We start from the raw sequence: 22,154 nt of genomic DNA on the forward strand, positions 1-22,154 counted from the left end.
GAAGGATAAAAGTGTAAAATCAGAAGGCATGTTTGTGAGTGTAGTACCTAAGCTTGGGTACAATTTGCTGTACCCATCATTTTCCCATAAATTAAACATATAAATATGTTCAAACTTACAACCTTATGTTGACGAGGCCTAAAATGAATTATGTTTATTAGCACAAAAATTAGTAATTTTCTTCTTTCTATTTTAGAATCATACTTTTTTGTATTTCAAAATAGGTGAACAACACCAACTAAAAGAGCCCAATTCATATCATTCGTTTTAACATTAACGATATGAGATGCCTTGTTAATTGGGCATTGCTCTTTATGTTTAAACATCTTAGATAAAACATATATAGTATATATAGTATTTAAATTAAATGTAAATTCTTGTAATTGTACTTTCTCATTTGTTTTTAATCGTCGTGGGATATCATAGTATATATAGTATAGCACGCCTAAGTTGAACACAAACATTTTTTAACCTCTTAATTTTAGCACACCTTTGATGAATATATTCATACATATATCATACATACTTTTTACAATATAAAAAAAAGAAGCAGCCACTATTAATAGATGGTTGTATATAAGCAGCATTCCATCTGTGAATATCCACAACTTTTGCGTCTTCTCAATCTCATTATCGATCTACAATGGCCGGAGCTCATATTTCACTTTCGAAAATTAATCTCAGCCGTCCATCTACCTTTGCAGCCTCATCAGCTTACGGTAGACGCCCAATCATCGCTAGTGTGACCCAAAACCTATCTTACTTGGATTCCATACATTACGATATCGACTCCAACCTGAAAAAGGCCATACCAAGCCATGGGCCCATATCCGTCCTCGAGCCAATGCACCACTTGACATTCACACCACCCAAAAGCAATGCATCCGCTTTGTGCATCGCTGCTTGTGAGCTAGTTGGTGGCGACCGAGATGATGCTATTGTGGCAGCGTCATCAATTCACCTTATGCATGCAGCTATACACTCACGTGAGCATCTGTTATTAACTGGCCGAGTTAAGACCAAGCTAGAACCTGAACCCAAAATCCCATACAAGTTTGGCTCAGATATCGAGCTTCTCACTGGTAATGGAATAATGTCATTTGGGTTCGAGTTGCTAGCAGGGTCTAAAAACCTGACAAGTAAAAATTCTAATAAAATATTAAGAGTTATTATAGAGATCACCCGAGCAATAGGTAGTCAAGGGATGGTCCATGATCAAGATTACGAAACCGAATATGACCAACCACCATCACGACAACTACATGGATGTGGGGCCATGTGTGGAGCCATATTGGGAGGTGGGAATGAAGAGGAAATTGAGAGGTTGAAAAGATATGGAGTATATGTTGGTAAGATACAAGGGTTGTTAAGTGGAATTGGACGAAATGATGGGGGTAAGATGCAATTGGCTAAAAAATGGAGGGCTTTAGCGATGAAAGAGTTGGAATATTTTGATAGTGAAAAGGTTGAACATATAATATCCAGCTTTGTAAAATTTCATTATTAACATTAGAAATCATGCATAACCTTTAAGCATAACACAATAGATCAAAAGTTCATAATATGATAATAATGTAAGAGTATAGTTTTCTTTTTAATAAGGTATATATTTTCTTTTTTATATTTTATTTTATGATCACTGGCAGATGTAAATTGTTTTTTCACGGGTTCAGGCCTAGAAATATCTATGAATTTTTTACCGAGGTAGGCCAAGAGTTATTATCTACGGAAAATGGACGGGTTATGTAGTGCCGTAGACAGAGAATGCATTTGTAAAGAAGTTCATTTATGATCTCTCATGACTGTACGTTATTATAAGCTCATTAATATCAATTATCATTGATTGAATAACAGTGAGTCATCGCGTGATATTTAAGTTCTTGTTTGGGTTGATTGATGCTTTATATTCTACACAAGATTTTTTTACCTTACTTCGTTTAAGGAGTATTATAAACATATGCTGTTTGGTAAAATGAATTTATATATACTCATGGCATATATTTTGCCAATTTTGATGCATGTAATTGAAAAATAAGTTATTACTAGCTTAAGCACCCGGGTGATACCCGGGTTATATTTAGTTAATTGGTTAAATATAAAAAATACAACAATATAGTTAATTATGTAATTACATACCCCTATAAGTTATTGCAATATATAAAAAAATAAATTAAAAAAGTCATATCCAAAATAAAACATGATACTAATATCAAATTGAATCAAAAATACAATCAAATAATGAAAGGATTAAAACATTTCGACGTGTTAAGGTCTCCAAATCTAGTTTGAAAACCATCAACGCGTTTTTGTCAAAATAATTTTGTTTTTTCTTTGAAATCGGCCAAATTTTCAAATATGGAAACATGATTAGTAGAAAGACAACTCTTTCTTGTCCAATTTGAAGGATCTAGGATATACCACAATTGTTAAAACCCATATAACCCGAAATCCAATTAACCCGATCAAATAAGTCAATTATTCAATGGCACCTAAATAAACTAAAAAAATTGTAATAGAAACACAACTAAAATTTATAGTAGTGAAAAATGCTTAGAGAAAGAATAACATAAAGTTTAATAATAAATAACCAATGATAAATAATTAATAAGCGGAAGTGTGTATAAATAGAAAACAAAATATTATATAAAAGAAAAAATATCCCTATCCCTATTATAAATAACTTGATGAAATTGATGTTCATCGTTTAAAATGAATGGTGATAAATGCCAACAATTTAAATAACCATAACTAATCTTTTATATAAATAAAGTAAGATTGTAATGATATAATATTTTTATAAAAAAATTTTATTTGGCATCATTAGACTTTTTCTTATTAGTTATGTATTTTTTATCTAATTAATTTATGACATCATCTTTTGAATTTAAATTTTTAGTCCCTTCATTTGAAAGTTTTTAAATCTTTCAACCCTAATGTAATATAAGTCTAATGTATAATAACATTGCTTACTTGCCTCTAAAATATAGACATTTTTACTTACGGTTTTTTTTATATTTCATTATGATAATAAACATGTATTTACGAAACTTGTTTAAAAATACCCGGGTTAAACCCGGGATAATTAGCTAGTTTATAATATGTTAGAAAAAATTGGAGAATAAATAGGAAAAAGCAATGATGGAAGAATATGTTCTACTGCCTTAGAAGTTGTTTGAATAATTAATTCAATTTTATTAATAACCGATATGACATCATAAAAAGATTTTTTAACAATAAATTAATGAATGAAAAGATTATACCTGTGCCAAGTCAGATTTTATTTAGCTATTATATTTAAAAAAAGATGGTTTAGCTTATAATGAGTCTCTAGATCGGCTTTTCAAACAAAGTTATATGAGAGAATTGCTTTACTTATAAAATCAAATGTGCTTTTCTTATATACCAGACACAATGTTACGGGGCTGTTAAGTATATACGAGCATGGTACTGGTGTAATGTGGCCGCGGTGGAGAGGTAGTGGTCTAGTGGTATCAGTGACGGTATTATTGGTGGTGTTGTTGTCAAGTGGTGAAGGTTGATGCAAAGGGCTTAAAGTGTTAATTATTAAAATATGGGTTTAGGGTGTATTTTAATTCATTAAGAGCAAATTTGGTAATTTATAAAAACTTTTTCCATAGTGGATGTTTATTAAGGGCAATTTTGGATTTTCGTATGTAACATTTGAGTAACACTTTCTATTGTGAATAATTTTTATAAAAGAGTATAAATATGCGGATGGATTCCCTCAAGTTAACTCTAACATGTTAAAGTAATCTTGACCATTGAATTAAAATAAATGACCAAGATTCAAATATGACAATTAATTTTCTTTCAAGGGTTAAGATATCAATTAACTTGACGAAATCTTCACTCATATATATGAAAGGGCTATTTAATGCACTAACCCATTAATTCTAAAGTTTGTCTTATGTTATATAGGTACAAACTTTAATTATGTGTTACGTTTCATCTATACTTCTATATAAAAATTATAATCGTTAAAAGTTAAGAAAAATGAGAGTTGATCAAACATCCTTGATATATTAAATCATCACTATCAAGATTTTATGCATACCTTCGCGGTTTTCAAGTTATTTGGCTCTCTTTAGTTACAGCGTTGAGGGAGAAGATGGAGAGAACTCAATCATTTGTTTTTTTTTTATAAATGTTTGGGTAATGTTAAAAGGTAATGAAGGAAGAAAAGAAGAATAAGAAAGGGAGAACAAAATGAGGAGGTATTTTTTCTTATAAAAGTTGAAAATAAGGTTAAAAATTATAGAGTCTAGAGTAGAGATGGTAATGGATAATGATAAATATGCCTAAAAGTTTGTTTAATGCATTCAAGTTTTGACAAATGAATTTCGTATCCTCTCTTTAATAACTTTTACCATTAAATTTGTTATCTGTCAATCTCGCATACTTTTAGGCCCGTATTTTAGGTAATATTAATCATTTTCCAATCTGAAATCCAAAAGTCCCGGAGTGTTTTCATAGTATTTCTCATTGGATACGTCCTAATCTATACTCCCTATATAAACAAAGTAACCCCCTCCCAAATTAAACACTCTACCTTTAAAATCCCTATTTTACCCTTTTCATTTACACTACCACCAAAACCTTTTACTCCTAAATCTATATCTATATTATATTAATAAACAAACTACCCTTAATTTTCAACACATTCCTAACTCACACAACCCAATATATTCTTAAAATATTTTACACCCATATTTTTTTCAAACTATCTATCTCATTTATTAATTAATTTAAATATTTCCACCTAATCTCTTTATAATATTTTTAATAAAGTTATTTACAAAATATACATCTCTTAACCATAAAATAACTACACTATTATTTACATCTATTATTTTTAGATTAATAATCGCATTGTTACCACTACCGCCACTGCATTGTGCGGGTACCCATCTCGTTCAGGAAAATACATTCTACCTAAAAGGTCAGATCTTCGATATATCAGTATATCACTGCTGTCAATAAATTTGTGTGGATAATGTATGCCCACTTTAATTTTTCACCTTTCCTTGGCTACTTCTTCCTTATGTATTTGTTGTGCTAAACATCTAATTTAAGTGATGTATAGTTCTTGATAGTACTACAATTTTATTTTTCTACATTGGAGAAATCAGATAATTTTTGTTTGAGACTATCTTTTTGACAAAAGACTTTTTTTTTTATAATAAAAGTGGCAAAGTGGTTCGTTTTGTGGCTTCTATCCACGTCCATATTTATTTTTAAAGGGGGATCATACATGTTAATCTTTTACTAACAATGCCGGATGTTATCTGGATTGATTAACTAGTAAATTTTATATAATAAAACTAAATGTTTTATATAGATAGGATTAGAGGTTAATTTTTTAAAACGAACAATATTCCATAAAAAAGGTCATTTTTTTATATTTAAGGCTAGAGGAACGAAGATGGTTAGATATATCCTTAAAATTGTCCTTTTATTTGATCATTGTAAAGATTTTGTGATACCGATGGTAAAAAGAAATGATGGAAATGATTTGGTCTGTCACTTTAGACTGAACCAACAAGTTGATCATGCCTAATAGGATTGCCAATGATAATGAAATACAAGATAAAGTCAATTTCAACCACATCTATAATCTGGCTATTATCATATATTTTTTCTCATGTTCTGCAGTATCTTTCTTCCCTCGTGTACTGACAATTGAACCATCAAAGCTAAAACGAGTGATAAATATGCATTTCACCTTGTCTAGTCAGTTACTCATATATACTAAAACAAGAAGATATTTGGTTGCTGAGTTGCTTACCCACTACCACTAACTTGGCTCGAGCCAATCGGGATCAAAGTGTTGTGCGTATTGCTCGCACACCTCGTCGATCTCGAAGTCACTCATGGGTATTGTTTTTCCTTTGTTCTTTCCGATGGTAGGAACAACTCTCTTAGCCCTTGGTAAATGTGACGTAAATACTTCTTCTGCAAGTTCAACAAGAATATATAATCATTCTACTTATAAATTCTCTTTCAAATATCAACTACAGTTAGTGAAACTTCAAAAGTATTTTAGAAACGAAAAGTCTCTTGCCAACTTATATACGTACCCACAATATTATGACACTTCATCTCTTCAAAACACTGTATCACTTGAGACTGCAACCATCGTGAAAAAGATAAAACATATTTCAGGAAACAGAACAATCAACACAGATATACCATAATCCTAATACAAGTAGAAAAATCATAATAATCGGCTAAGACTTACCTTATCAAAGTATTGTGGATAAGAAGTCAACAGTTTCTCTAACAACGTGGAATACAGTTCTGGTTTTGTTCTGTAAGAAGTTACTAATGTTGCAGCAGCTACAAGTGTGGAATGCTTGTATTCAGTAAATTTTATATCTGGCAATTCATTCAGGGGAAAATGCAAATATTAGTATAAAAGTCTAACATAATCATGAAGTTCCAAATCATAATGAAAAATGATATACAAAAACATATGTTGACACACATAACAACTAGAGGAAATATATACTCTCTTGGTATTTGTAGATTGAAATAAGCTGCAGTAACACCTCGAAAAACTGGGTTATACTTATGAAAGGTGTTGGGTATATGCTGCAATTTTAAGAAGATTTTTGTTGGTATAGCCGTATCAATATTTCAGTGGGTATATGTTGGAAATTTTATGTAATAACATAGAATACCCAAGTTAATAGATATGTTAAAAGGAGTTGAAAGAATAATTAACTAATGTGAGTGTGTCCCACATTGGTAGAAGAATAAACATTAAGTATGTTTATAAGGAGGAGTGTTGGAGGAATTATAATTCCTTATAAGGGGCTACACCCCAAGTGAGCTGGGAGGGTGCGGAGCACCCGACGCGCCCGTGACCGGGGGGCGTGGGCGATGAGGCGTTTTAGTGGCGCAATTAGCACGCTCGCATCGCCGCGAGCCGCTATTGAGCCGTCTTTATTTTTGGTTAGTTCAGTATGGCTCGGTTATGGCTTACATGGCTTGATTATGGCTCAGTGGGTGGTCTTATTCCAGGCCTTGCACCTGGCAAGACACTTGACTTAGCCTTAAGTGTAACACATGTTGTTTAATCATGCAAACCAACATGTGTCCCACTAAAACATCCACTAACCAGTTTATATGTATATAAACTATACTTAGTGGTGTTTTGGTAGTTAAGCTACAACAAAAACACTCTCTCAAACTGGATCATCAACCAGATTTTCTTTCATTTTCTTCATTTCGTTTTGTTCTTGAAGGTATAATTCTGGGTTGTGGTTAACTCCGGCAGTACAATCTGCTTTGGCTGTTGTACCCTGGGAAACTGTCGGGTTCACTTGGGTGGCCCGAAAATCAGTTTTAAGGGACCTTGGTTTAACGATATCCTCAGCCCATTTTTTGCCTTTCTTTCTTTTTCTGTTATGTTCTTTATTTGTGTTCTTGTATTGTTTAGTACTACTTAATTTACTTGTAATTTAATTATTGTAATTCGAATGTATCTTCTATAAAATTGTTGTTTTCCTGAATGGTGTCCAACAATCTTAAAACTGATTTCCTTTCTTCACCATTCTGTTAATTCGAATTACAGAAATATGTTTTCCAAAACTTTATTATGTACTTTTCTGTAAAGTTATTCATTTAAATTAGTCTTTACTTTCTGCAAGTTTTTTAGTAAAACTTTGATTGTTCTATTTCAGAAATGGCTACTGAAATGAACTCCTCTACTAATGGAACTACTTCTTCTACCACCACCAACATTGTTGGTGCAAATGTTTCACAATCTGTAGGACTTACTGTCTCTACAAGCATGGGACCTTTAGTAGGTACCCAAGCTGCCCAAACTATGGCCAACCACTGTGAAAAACCAGAAAAGTTTTCTGGAAACAACTTCAAGATGTGGCAACAAAAGATGTTGTTCTATTTGACCACTTTGAATCTTGCGAGATTCCTAACTGAAACAACACCTCAAATTCCTGAAGGTTCTACTGATGCTCAATCAGTAAGTGCTGTTGATGCTTGGAAGCATTCTGAATATCTGTGCCGAAACTATGTGTTAAATGGTCTAGTTGATTCACTGTATAATGTATTTTGCAAAATAACAACTGCAAAAGATTTATGGGAATCTTTGCAAAAGAAATACAAAACCGAAGATGCCGGAACTAAAAAGTTCATAGTTGCAAGGTTTTTAGAGTTTAAAATGGTTGACTCTAAAACTGTTATGGCACAGGTTGAAGAATTGCAAATCATAATCAGTGAAATCTTATCAGAAGGAATGGTTCTTGGTGAAACATTTCAAGTTGCTTCCATGATTGAAAAGTTGCCCCCAAGTTGGTTGGATTTTAAAAATTACCTTAAGCATAAGCGAAAGCAAATGACCGTTGAAGAGCTTGTTGATCGTCTTCGAATTGAGGAAGACAATAGAGGTGCTCAAAATGGTGGTCATATTGAAGGTCTTGCTAAGGCCAACTTTGTTGAACATGGACAAAGTTCCAAAGGAAAAGGTAATTTCAAGGGTAAAGGGAAAGGTCCTATTAAGAAGAACAAAGGAAAAAGGATGGATTTGAGTCCAAAGAATGGTGGTGTGAAGAAGAAGGTTAGTTTGTTCAAAGGGAAGTGTTACAATTGTGGTGAATCTGGTCATCGAGCTGATCAATGCAAGAATCCAAGGAAGGAAAGGGCAAATATGATCGAAGATAACATGGCTCTTGTTGCTATGATTTCTGACCTCACGGCTAAGTTGGAAGAGGTCAATCTTACCACCGATGGAATCAAAGGATGGTGGGTTGATACGGGTGCAACCCGTCATGTGTGTCCGGATAAGCTATGTTCCATAACTTGAAAGATATATCCGGTGAAGAAAAGCTGTATATGGGAAATGCCGCCACCGCCGATATCAAGGGTGAAGGCGATGTGATCCTCAAGTGGACTTCGGGGAGAGAGCTCAAGTTAACCAATGTGTTGTATGTTCCCGAATTGCGCAAGAGTCTTGTGTCGGGTTGGTTACTTAACAAGAATGGGTTTCGTTTAGTGTTTGAAAGTGATAAGTTTGTGTTAACTAAACGTGGTTTGTATGTTGGTCAAGGTTATGCCCTTAATGGGATGTTTAAGCTCAATGTTGTACCTATTAAGCAAGTGAATGAAAATGCTTCTACTTCCGCTTATTTGATTGAGTCTTCTAATATTTGGCATAATCGTCTTGGACATGTGAATTTTAATTCAATGCGTCGTTTAATTAAGTTAAATTGTATACCATCTTTTAACATTGATTCTAATTCTAAATGTCCAACTTGTGTTGAAGCTAAACAAACCACGAAATCTTTCAAATCTATTGAACGAAACACCGAGCCACTTGATTTAATCCATACCGATGTATGTGATTTTAGATCGATTCCCACTCGAGGTGGTAACAAATATTTCATTACATTTATTGATGATTGTACAAGATATTGCTATGTATACTTACTAAAGAGCAAGAATGAAGCAATAGATAAGTTTATCTTGTACAAAAATGAAGTTGAGAATCAACTCAACAAAAAGATTAAAAGATTAAGGAGTGATAGAGGAGGTGAATATGTTTCTCCATTTGCTGAAATTGGTGCTCAAAATGGTATTATCCATGAGCAAACAGCTCCTTATACCCCACAACAAAATGGCATTGCTGAAAGGAAAAATCGAACTCTTAAAGAGATGATGAATGCCATGTTAATAAGCTCGAGCTTAGGACAAGATATGTGGGGAGATGCAGTTTTATCGGCAAACTATCTTTTGAACAAGATACCTTTCAAGAAAAAGGATGTTACACCTTATGAGTTATGGTTTAATAGAAAACCATCCTATAAGTTTTTGAAAGTGTGGGGGTGTTTAGCAAAGGTGGTGGTTCCACCACCTAAAGTTCAAAAGATAGGACCAAAAACTGTTGATTGTGTATTCATAGGATATGCTAAGCATGGTAGTGATTGTGAATCCTCAAATCTTTCTGAACATAGTAGTGCATATCGGTTTCTAGTACATGAGTCTAAGAACCCGGAAATACACAAAAACAGTATACTTGAGTCAAGAAATGCTTCGTTTTTTGAAAATGTGTTTCCTCGTTTGGATCGAGGAAAATCTTCTACATCAACTCCGGTTGATAAGATTGTTCCAGATGATCATCAAGAACAATCAAAGGAAGAAGAAGTAGAACCGCGAAGAAGCAAAAGGCAAAAGATTGAAAAATCTTTCGGGCCTGATTTTGTTTCTTATATGGTTATGAGTGAACCTCAAACATATCATGAAGCGGTTACTTCACAAGAAGCACCTCAATGGAAAGAAGCCATTAAGAGTGAAATTGATTCTATTTTGCAAAATCATACTTGGGAGTTAGTTCATCTTCCACCTGGTTGTAAACCACTTGAACATCGTTGGATATTCAAGAAAAAGATGAAATATGATGGCTCTATTGATAAGTACAAGGCAAGACTTGTGGTCAAAGGATATAGACAAAAGAAAGATCTTGATTACTTTGACACATATGCGCCTGTAACTCGAGTAACTTCGATCAGATTGGTGCTTGCGATTGCAGCATTGAGAAATTTGGAAATACATCAAATGGATGTAAAAACCGCATTTCTCAATGGAGAGCTTGATGAAGAAATATATATGGAACAACCTGAGGGTTTTTCCGCTCCTGGCCAGGAGGACAAAGTTTGTAAACTTGTCAAGTCTTTGTACGGATTGAAACAAGCTCCAAAGCAATGGCACCAAAAGTTTGATCAAGTCATGCTCGATAATGGTTTCAGGATTAATGAGTGTGATAAATGTGTTTATGTCAAAGACATATCTAAGGGTAGTGATGACATACTCATTGTGGGTAGTGATGATAGTATGATCAAATCTACCAAAGACATGTTGAAGGCGAGATTTGACATGAAGGATATGGGTTTAGCAGATGTCATTCTTGGAATGAAAATTACTCGAACCCAAGATGGTCTAGTGTTAAGTCAATCTCACTATGTGGACAAGATCCTTGAGAAATTCAGTCCTGAGGACTCAAGAGTCGCTCGATCTCCAATAGATACCACGCAACATCTATCGAAAAATAGAGGTGAAGGTGTTGCTCAATTGGAGTACTGAAGGGTAATTGGCAGCTTAATGTATCTCATGACAAGTACTAGGCCTGACTTAGCCTATGCTGTTAGTAGGCTAAGTAGATATACTAGTAATCCTAGTTTGGAACATTGGAAGGCTATGACTAGGTTACTAAGATACTTGAGATATACAAAGAATTATGGGTTGCATTTTGGTCGAGATCCAGCTGTATTGGAAGGATATAGTGATGCTAATTGGATATCCGATATAAAGGATTCCAAATCCGCAAGTGGATATGTATTTACTCTTGGAGGAGCAGCTATAACTTGGAAATCATCCAAGCAAACGCTAATTGCTAGATCCACGATGGAATCTGAATTTATAGCATTGGATAAAGCTGGAGAAGAAGCAGAATGGCTACGACATTTCTTGGAATATGTTCCAAGATGGCCAAAGCCATTAACGGCTATTTGTATACATTGTGATTGCCAATCGGCTATTGGTAGAACTCAAAATACAATGTATAATGGCAAGTCAAGACATATTCGTCGTAGGCATAATAGTATACGACAACTGCTCACAACAAGGGTTATCACTGTTGACTATGTTAGGTCAAAGGATAACATTGCGGATCCGCTAACTAAAGGTTTAAGTAGTGAGGCAGTTTATAAGTCATCAAGAGGAATGGGACTAAAGCCCATTGAGTAAATTTATACGAAGGAAAACCTAACCTAGATGTAAATGGAGATCCCATGATCTAGGTTCAATAGGATAACCTAATTGTACGAATAGAGGAAGTCATTGTGGGGAGTACCCCAAACATCAAAGGGAGTTTACAGTCACTGTGGGGGGGAGAATCCACCACAATAAAGTGAGTTGCAAATTTTCCTAGTCCATTCCTATATCAAATCAATGATATCATAGAGGTTAAGCTTATAGCTTTTAATGATTGTGAGCAATCACCTATGTTAGAGAAAAGTGTGGTCGCTTCGAATGGAATTGTGGGGGCGCAATTCCTAGAGCTCTCGCAGAACCAGGATAGTGTTCCATGACCATAACGGACACGAAAGTGAGGTGTTAACCAGACTAGGGAAAGTATTGTGTGATGTGCAATAACGTCTACGTAAAAAGGAGTTAGTTCAAAGACATCAAGTTCTACTAACTGCTAGGAGACTAAGTGCACTCACAAAGGAAAGTTCAAAGGGTAACACCTACTTATCCTGCAATACTTGACTGTCGGAATTTATCTTTAATAACCATATCTATTAATGTGGGGGATTGTTGGAAATTTTATGTAATAACATAGAATATCCAAGTTAATAGATATGTTAAAAGGAGTTGAAAGAATAATTAACTAATGTGAGTGTGTCCCACATTGGTAGAAGAATAAACATTAAGTATGTTTATAAGGAGGAGTGTTGGAGGAATTATAATTCCTTATAAGGGGCTACACCCCAAGTGAGCTAGGAGGGTGCGAAGCACCCGACGCGCCCGCGCCCGAGCCCGAGACTGGGACCGGGGGCGTGGGCGATGAGGCGTTTTAGTGGCGCACTTTGCACTTGAAGGTATAATTCTGCTTTGCACTCTCTCAAACTGGATCATCAACCAGATTTTCTTTCATTTTCTTCATTTCGTTTTGTTCTTGAAGGTATAATTCTGGGTTGTGGTTAACTCCGGCAGTACAATCTGCTTTGGCTGTTGTACCCTGGGAAACTGTCGGGTTCACTTGGGTGGCCCGAAAATCAGTTTTAAGGGACCTTGGTTTAACCATATCCTCAGCCCGTTTTTTGCCTTTCTTTCTTTTTCTGTTATGTTCTTTATTTGTGTTCTTGTATTGTTTAGTACTACTTAATTTACTTGTAATTTAATTATTGTAATTCGAATGTATCTTCTATAAAATTGTTGTTTTCCTGAATGGTGTCCAACAGTATATACATAATGTTGAAAACAAGCTAGTCACGCCTAGTGATCATAGAAATGCCCCTATTGGCTAATCATCCAGTTTAAAATGTTGCCGTTTACATTGTTTAACATTCATATTTAGAGGTAGTTTAGATACAAATATTAGAAGCCCTTAATCAGAGTTAATGTGGATGTTTTGGTTGCTGCTATCAATAATGTTAGAGTTGGCCATGAAATGAAGAACATCGTGGTGTACCACTTACTGGTTTGTAAGTAACATAATACACTTACGGTGCAGGGGAAGCAATGGTGGTCCTCTTGTCAATCTAAGGGGTAGGTACGGGTGTTGTAGGGATCATGGTTGCAGGCACTAAGATGCGGAGGGAAACTAACTAGTGCAGGGCTGGAGTGAAGAAAAAATCTTTCCATATTTTGTTCAACAAATGTCCTTAAAGTTCTGCATTTCTACCTCACATGCATAGGGTGTTGGTTTCTTATGCTAATAATTGTTAGGGAATTTAATATAGAAACTGCAGAAAGTTTGGGTCATTCATCTTGATGAAAGGTTAGTTTGTTAATGATGACATGGAGTCAAGTAGATGCATGATCAGGCAGTAAAGGCCAAAGCGTATGTCCAACACTTCAACTGGTACAAGGTTTAAGTCTTTGGTGTTGATTTATGTTAACCAATTTAAACATTTGGTGGACCTTTATAACTGCATCGAGGGATTTAGGATGTGTCCTACAGCTACAGTTCTTAAAGTGTGTTCAGTTACTAGCATGGTTCTTGTATCATTTATCTAGTTTCATATATCTACCTAATAACCAAACTATTGTATGAAACAATACCTCTTCTGATTGCTAAAAGTGTTTCCCAAGTGTCGAGACGGGAAAGATGGACTTTCACATTATCGGTCATCAGAGTGTAGATGTCAGGTAGTCCATCCCAGGGGTGCACAACTACTCCAATCTTAGATATAACCTTTCGAATTTCATCCCTCATCATGAAAATGTAGAAATTTGCTATAAAATCGTGTTCCGCCTATACATTTGATAACATAAAATAATACAAATAAAAAAGACAGCTTGATATAAACTTAAAAGTTAAAACACATAGACACACACACACATAATCTAAAAATATGTTTAAATGTTTATAAGGTCATACCAGAAATTGAGGCGCTTGAAACTGTGTAGTGAAGATATTGTTATCTGTGCATGCACGTAGGGCGCAAGCCAATACAAATATCTGGAGATGAATTTGAACACCTTCTTGAGGAATTACCACCTGCATATAATCAAATTGATGATTTGCAAAGTTATATACTTGTATGTTTTCATCTCTCTCTCTATTCAATAATAATGTGGACTGAGTACAAAACTAGTATCGGGATTCTTTTCTTCCGCGATAAGAACAAATCAGCATATGCTATAGTTATAGCAGTAACAGGTACCGTGGGTCTATCTACTACGGAAGTATACTGTTTATGCACAATAAAAATCCACCAGTAGTGACATGAAACAGATATCAGATATCATACACGAGATACATACACACACACACACACACACACACATATATATATATATAATGGAAATTAGGTCATCAGCAGAAAATAAATCTGGCATATTACAGTTGTTATTATTACAATAAATAGGAATTAAAATGCATTATATAAAATTAATTAACAGTAGAAGATCATTGATACAGTTACCATCAGTCAAGGCATATATATAATGAATCACAATTGAAATGTAAAACATAATGTTGTTATTACAAATTACAGAATAGAATATCAATTAAACCTAGAGTCAACAACTGTTGAATATCCTCTAATACTCAATACATACACAATATATGTATGTATGTATATATAACTCAATTGACCTTCGTAGCATATGCAATCAAGACTGGCCGCATTCTGATGAAACGTGGATTTCTCGAATATCAACTCTGCATCCTCGCGCCTTGCGAATGAAGATACCCATATGTTTAACGTTTTCCGATACGCTGCTATTACTGTACTCCGTCTCATCGTCATCTTCACTTGTGTTATCGATGCCATTACCACTTTCAGAACTACCAGAACTTGCCATTCTTCAAACCCCCAATTTCAAATTGTGAATTTCCCCCAATTTTTTTTCTAATAAAGGATAACCGCTTTGAGAGAATTAACTTTTTAAAGTTTTTTCCATAAGTAGCCCTTATAATGCGTTCGTTTTATATTGTGACTTGTGAGGTGATTTTTCCACATGGGTTTTTTATTTGCGTACAAAAATTTTGAAGGATTTGACCATTATGCCCTTAAGTTATTTCCGTTCTTTATTCCTTATTTGAACGGACTGACTTCTCCCGTTCTCCATATTTCAAGACCATTACGGGTGAGCTTGATTCGGTTTGGGCCTAAAGTCGAAACCCGAATTGCAATATTCGGTTTTCGGAAATTAGAAAGTGTTAGATTCGGTTTTAGCTCGGTTTGATTTTTCTATTTTGCGTTCCAATTTGGGTGTTTCGGTGTGGTTTCCCACTTTTTTCTTTTTAATCATCATTATATAACACGTCTTTTTGATTATGAATTACGGTTACGTACATGTGATGTGGATTCGAATGAACATTCAAAAAAAAAATTATGTTCATTCGTAAGTTAAAAAGTAGTGGACACCAACAATAATAAATGGGAATGAACTTAAAGATTAAAGATCAAAGCTATATATTGTAATATTGTACTGTATTACATTACATGACATGTTTGTATTTGTATTTTTTCAGTCTCTTTTTTTCTTTCTAATGAAAAAGGTTATATTTTTTTTGTTTATTACTTATTGTTACTTGCTATATGTTGTCATTTTGGTATTGTGTCACAATATTGCAAACGAAATAAACAATTAATACATAAAGTTACTGGTATACCATTGATAAAATTTTAATATTTTAATATATTTACCAATAATAAATAAGATAAATAAATATAAAAAGGCCGATGATCGGAAAAAGATGACCGAAGACGATGAGTGTTGATGGAGAAAATGAAAAAACGGGATTAGAAAGGGGAGAGAGAAGAGAGAAAGTAAATCTAGATTTTGAAAAAAATGGTTAGATTTGTTTTTAAATGTTCATTATTTTTTCTTGTTTTCAAATGATAAAACCTTTTTGTTTGATTATTAAAGATTTACGGAGTAGTATATTAGTTACTAACATATCTACTTTTTTTTTTAAAATAAAAAAACTAAAGAGAATGCTAACATTAATGTACCATTAAATATCAAAAGCTCAACACTGAGTTTTATCGTAAGTATAAATATTTAATATGAGTACATTATAATAAAGCCTTAAAAGAATTTTGTTTAACCACTAGGTTAAACCCAATTGCCAGGGGTGTTTCTCTAAATTTGTTATGCGGGGACTCTTCCGTTGGGCGATTAACACACATCATACGCGTGGTAAAATTCACTTAGTAAAAAAAAAAACCAAAACTAAAAATTAGTTACCTAATTAATTTAGTTAAAAGTTACGTAAATATGGTAATTCGATTAGTATATATTATATTTTATTTACATTATAAATACGAGTATATTAAGATATCTGAGCGATTATTGTTTTTCATCAAGGAATCAAAAGAAAACACTACGTCCCTATTTTTATTTATTTTTATTGAATATACATCCCTAATTAATATTGCAAAAATAATCGAAGGAAGGAGAAGATGGAATGCTATAATCCAAGCAATCCATTAGAATTACCAGATGCCGATGAAGAAGAACATTTAGCACGCACGTACTTCGATGTTGAGGTCGATTTCATGGTTCATCCTGGTTACCGCACAGACGACAGGTTTATCGGTATCCGACACACCGCACTTTCCGCTATTGTTAAGGTACCCAATAATTCAATTTCAATTCAATTCAATTATATGTTTGTTTGATTTCATAATAATAATATGATTTTTTCTTCTTATTTTGTAAATATATTTATCATCAGTACACTTGCGATCAAAATGACGCTTTCGTGCCTTATCTTGCCATCAATTATGTTGATCGTTTCCTGTCAACAAACATCAATATACCGGTACTTATTCTTTCCTTTTTTTTTTTTTTATATATAAATTATGAAATATATTATGGGGTGTTTGGTTATAGGCTTATCGTAACATAATTTTGCATAATAAGCCAACAAAAAGAAAAAAAAAAAAAAAGCTTATTGAAGTTAAGTTAAGCCAAACCCCCAATAGGCCACTATACAACAAGGTTTTGAAGATAGATAGATAGAATAGAATTTGGATACTATACTAAAAGGATCAATAAAACTTTTGTTAATTCGGTTTTCGTTGATGATGATGCAGGTGATTCTGAATGGCCAAGGTGTTAAACGAAATGTGGAGCTATTTGCTTTCTCTTGCGTTTCAATTGCTTCCAAGATACGCTCTTCAGACTTCTCCGTCTCTGACTTATTGGTTGTTCACTCTCTCTCAATCCTTGCTGCATATCTGTATATATTAATGTAACTAATCGTGGATAATTTAGGACTTATGTGGCATTAGTGTTTCTTTTTCACATAAGATTTTTGCTTAGTTGTCACCTTGTCCCACTCTTTGATCTTATTTGTTGCTATAAGTCTGGTTGTTATGGAGATAGTCAAGGTCAAAGATCAAGTCAATGATAAATAAAAAAGATCGAGTATGAAGGTTAAGTTATGAATTATGTTCAAATTAAAAATCTTTTTAATTATACTTACCTTACTACGTATATATTAGTAAAAAACTTAAGTTTTTTGTTTCTTCACAATTTATATGGAGGTTTTGTAATCAATTTAAATGTATACATTGGCTTTATTGACATAGTAGCACAGTGGCGTATACTTCGCGAGTTTTATAATATCATGAAACAAATTTCTTTGATATATACTTTATGACAATATAACATATGTATTCTAAAGATACATCATCAACAACATATGGGGTATTATATTTTGGTTAAAAAATGTTCATGTACATTGATATTTATGAAAATATACCCCTCAAAAACCTTTGTTTATTTGTGAACATTGTTATGGATGTTTTTATGTTTATCTTCTTTTAACATGATGTTTTTATGTATATTCCATTTGTCCATATTGTTATTCCTGTTTTTAATCTGGCAAAATCGATTGTATTCAATTCCAGCATTACATTTGTATTTATTCAATTATATTGAAGTCTATTTATAACAGTTTTTTAAAGCAGATATATGGCCAAGATATTATTAAGCCGTGAAACGCACGGGTTCACTCTAGTATATAGTATTCATATAACATATTGCGCGCGTGTGCGACTGTGTGTTTGTTTGTTAACTAAATCATTATAAATTTAAATTTATAGAAGCACCAACTGGCGGAATTTAAGGATGATGTTGAGATTATGGAGCTTCATATTATGGAAGGTCTGAATCAGAGGGTGAGGCCAGTTACAGCCATAACCTTTATGTATCTCCTTCTTCCCGGGCTTCTGATAAAGGAAGTTCAGCAGCAACCTTTTCCAACAACCTTTGCTGCTCGTATAATTTTTCAAATTCATAAAGGTAATTAATTTTACACGTGGGTGCATTTTTCATCATAGTGGGCTCTGCTAACTATATAATTATGATTCCTTTGATTTGATGTACTAATACGTTACCCTTTTCTTCTTCGGCTAAATGAATTACCAGATATAAGATTCACCGAGTTCAGGCCTTCGACACTTGCAGCATCAGCTATATTAGCTAGTACTTACGAGAGACTTCCCGGGTCTCACTCTCAGTTCTTAAAAAAGATATCTAGCTCCAGCGTTGTTATACAGGTAGTAAACAGAATTAATCGTGATATCACCATCTTTTAGTGTTTTTTCAAAACGTGTCCTACTAGCTTCTTAGTTTTTATCTTATGCAATGTCACTGTCAAATCGAAGAGCTAATTAGGATGATATAATGTACTATGGACTAAGGAATAGACTTGATTAAATTCGAAATAGTCCCACTTTGTAATTTTGTTATCCTAAATTTTTCTTGAAAGCTATTCCTGTCTTTTTAATCAATGATTTAACTTGTTTTTCATGCTGAAATGGCTGTAGTCTGATTAAAAATAGACTCGATTAAATTATAAATAATCCCAGTTTATTTTTTTTTTCTTATCCTTAATTCTTTCCTTAAAAATTATGCTTATCTATTTAATCTATGATCTAACTTGTTTTTCATTCTAAATTGTTGTAGTCTGAAGTGTAAGAATGCTTTAAAATATTGAACGGAGATGCTTTACCTGGTATGTAAGTTTAAGTTGCAATTTTAGAATAAGAAACCTTGATTAGATAGAGATGGTTCTAATCTCTTACGAGTATATGATAACAGCTGCAGATCATATACCCAATCCTGACCTACGCCCAAAGGTGCCGAAGTTTAAAAAAAACTACAGGTGCCGCAGTATCGGAAGGAGCAAAGCGGAGATTGCAGAATGGCTGAAAGGAGACGAGAAGATAGAAATGGTTGTTGGCTCCATTCTGCCCGAAAGCAAAGAAAGACCTTGGAACAGGAAAGGTACAAAAGCCTAATCTGACTAATTCTATAATTGTTTTTGACTTTACAGTAATTACATGTTAATGATATGAATTGAAGGCTGAAGATTTTTATTTAACCCACTTGTCACACTAAAATAAAGCGTGCCGTTTTGAGCCTTAATCAGTCAAAGGCAGAGTAAGAACTGTAATGGACCAACGTTCGACCTTTTCTATTCCATATTTGAAGATTATATGTGTGATACTGACAATGACCAAAGCTACAGACGGACAAAGGAAATATAACACCCCAAATAAACTTGAAAATATACTGAGTTAAATAAATAAACATAATAAAAAATGAAGTATAATTTAAACCTATGTTATCAATTTCGGTGAAATTTCGGTTTTCGGTGGTGGGACATAATTTCGGTTTTGAATTTCGGTTTAGATATCGTTTCCGAAATTTTCGGTGGTTTTGACCGAAATTTCCGAAATTTGACCGAAATTTCGGTGAATTCTGTTTCAGCACTTCCAGGTTTTATCTTTTACTCTTATTTATGTATATATATAAATATATATAATATAAAAATTACCGAAATACCACCGAAAAAAACGATATTTCGTATACCAGTCCGTGATCGAAACACCGAAATTTATGTCCTTGACTACTTAGATTTAAACTAACTAAAATATACATGAACAAACACAGATTTTAAATAGAACGTAAATAATTGTTTATCTGTATGCCTTATTTTATATATAAAATGGAATCTAGAAGATATCATCTGATATAGATTAGAGATAACTATTAATTTCAATAAAATTCTGAACTGTAAGACTAAAATCTGTGTTTGATCGGGCTTAAGTGCCAAACTCCTTTATACATATGACTTTCATTTTTGGGTTATTCATTCACATCTCTTTTATGTTGCAAATCACCTTACGTCCCAAGTACTTTATTCAATAAACTATAATAGCAATTCAACCATAAATTGTACATTGAAAATCCATAAATAATTGAATACAGAGAACGCGTGGGTTACAGTAAGGAACAACAGCCATGGGTGATTCGTGTCCTTTCACAGTGTCTATCTGTGGAGATTACTAGGTGGTATGCAACGGGAGGTTCTAAATACGTTAATACATATAGTACACACACATTTTTACAATGGAAAGAGTACTTTTATAACATTTTCTGTGGTACTAACAGTACTACTAGAACCCTAATTTGGTTGGCTAAGTAACTAAGATAACAAAACTTATAAACTAGAATACAAGAACACATTGTAAACTAAGACTTGGAATATTTTAGGAATAAGTATTTTAACAATTGTGTCAAGACTCTTAACTAAGCTAAATTATCTGATTCGGTTTGAGAATCTTGGTTCATTATTTTGGCTTGTGAACTTTAGACGTTTATTAATATCTGACCTAATTATTAATTTCCTTTGATTCTTAATATAGCTTTTGTCTAAATCTTATCTTGTATAACTTAGCTTTATTTGATTCTATTCATTATCAATTTGATAATTAGCATTATTGCTTCTTTGATATAACCTGTTTGATATATTGCATCGTTAGAATACCATCATCCATATTTATTTGTTGCCATTGCTTTGTTGCGATTATTACTTCTGTATATTGCCATGCTATATGTGCCTTTGACTATAATCGTGACAACCTAAATTTTTGGCTCCTTTGTCATTAGCTTCTATTTAACTTTTTGATTATATACTCTGGGTATGTGGGTTATTTTCGACTTATGGTACCATGGGTATGTCATTGTGGCACTGATGGCCTGACGCTCCCATAGCGATGTGATTAGTCTATGACGTTTCCTTTTGTTGGTGTGATAATGGATTTTAGGAGGCGGATGGGTTAACCCTAGTTTTAGTTTTGGTTTTGGATTGTGAATGGTGGTATGCCAACTCCCCATCCACCTCTGTTTGGTACATATGGATCTGCATCCCCGTGTCCACTTTTGGCTAATAGTTATTGTATATAACATAGTAATATACTTGATAAGCAAGTCTTTGTATGCTGGCTAATGTTTGTTGATATGCAAGTTTTGGTAGTTTTGGACCATGTTTAGCATACCCCTTGACATCTTAGTTTCATTTCAGTCTTAAATTAAATCATATCTTCTCGATTTGCTTACTTGATTCGTACCACATAGCTCATCATTCTCATATATTTTATACATTCATATTTTCATGTGGCAGGTAATTAGGAGGCTTAGGAGTTGAAGGTGCAAGAGCAAGTCCCAAATAGCTGAAGGGTGTTCACTGAAGATTTTATTTATTTTTATATAGTACTTAGATAATGCATGTTCCCGTCAGAACCTTATATGTAATTATGGGTTGTTTCATGAAGGAAATATCTGAGAGTTCTTGCTTGTAAATTAAAATAAGAATTTGCTCTATTTGGTATCATTCGAGTGATATCCATTTCGTCTAGAAGTGGGGTGTTGGAGGAGGGTATCAACCAGATGGAACAAAATGATGAAAGTTATGAATGCTAATCCTCCTAATAAGATTGCTACAAAAGATGTGGAAGTAATATAGTGGAACGACATTCAATTTATGGCGAGTTATTACAACTAGTTGAGTTTGCTAGTAAGAGTTGGGGCCTAGTTATAGTTATCTTTGTCACAATGTCATTAATTTTACTTTTTAA

The 22,154-nt window shown here is 33.5% G+C and overlaps 2 protein-coding genes across 2 annotated transcripts; both read left to right on the plus strand.

Annotated features, from left to right (window-relative positions):
- The first annotated feature begins 609 nt into the window (after positions 1-609).
- Positions 610-1,815, plus strand: LOC122594322 (heterodimeric geranylgeranyl pyrophosphate synthase small subunit, chloroplastic-like). Its single transcript, XM_043766800.1, has one exon. The coding sequence runs from the start codon at positions 644-646 to the stop codon at positions 1,505-1,507; it is 864 nt and encodes a 287-aa protein (XP_043622735.1). The 5' UTR covers positions 610-643; the 3' UTR covers positions 1,508-1,815.
- A 14,775-nt stretch (positions 1,816-16,590) lies between these two features.
- LOC122593297 (putative cyclin-D6-1) lies at positions 16,591-21,879 on the plus strand. Its single transcript, XM_043765689.1, has 8 exons — positions 16,591-16,853; positions 16,958-17,044; positions 17,319-17,429; positions 18,333-18,531; positions 18,658-18,788; positions 19,198-19,246; positions 19,333-19,518; positions 21,701-21,879. The coding sequence occupies exons 1-6, from the start codon at positions 16,683-16,685 to the stop codon at positions 19,207-19,209; spliced, it is 711 nt and encodes a 236-aa protein (XP_043621624.1). The 5' UTR covers positions 16,591-16,682; the 3' UTR covers positions 19,210-19,246; positions 19,333-19,518; positions 21,701-21,879.
- Positions 21,880-22,154: the final 275 nt, after the last annotated feature.

The sequence above is a fragment of the Erigeron canadensis genome, chromosome 3 (assembly GCF_010389155.1).
Source record: "Erigeron canadensis isolate Cc75 chromosome 3, C_canadensis_v1, whole genome shotgun sequence".
Taxonomy (NCBI): Eukaryota; Viridiplantae; Streptophyta; class Magnoliopsida; order Asterales; family Asteraceae; genus Erigeron; species Erigeron canadensis.

What these genes read in the sequence shown, in the direction of transcription:
- LOC122594322 (XM_043766800.1), top strand. Translation starts at nt 644, where the DNA reads ATGGCCGGAGCTCATATTTCACTTTCGAAAATTAATCTCAGCCGTCCA.
- LOC122593297 (XM_043765689.1), top strand. Translation starts at nt 16,683, where the DNA reads ATGGAATGCTATAATCCAAGCAATCCATTAGAATTACCAGATGCCGAT. An exon ending in CAACAAACATCAATATACCG is followed by an intron (nt 17,045 to 17,318) that starts GTACTTATTCTT and finishes ATGATGATGCAG; the next exon opens with GTGATTCTGAATGGCCAAGG. An exon ending in AATTTTTCAAATTCATAAAG is followed by an intron (nt 18,532 to 18,657) that starts GTAATTAATTTT and finishes ATGAATTACCAG; the next exon opens with ATATAAGATTCACCGAGTTC.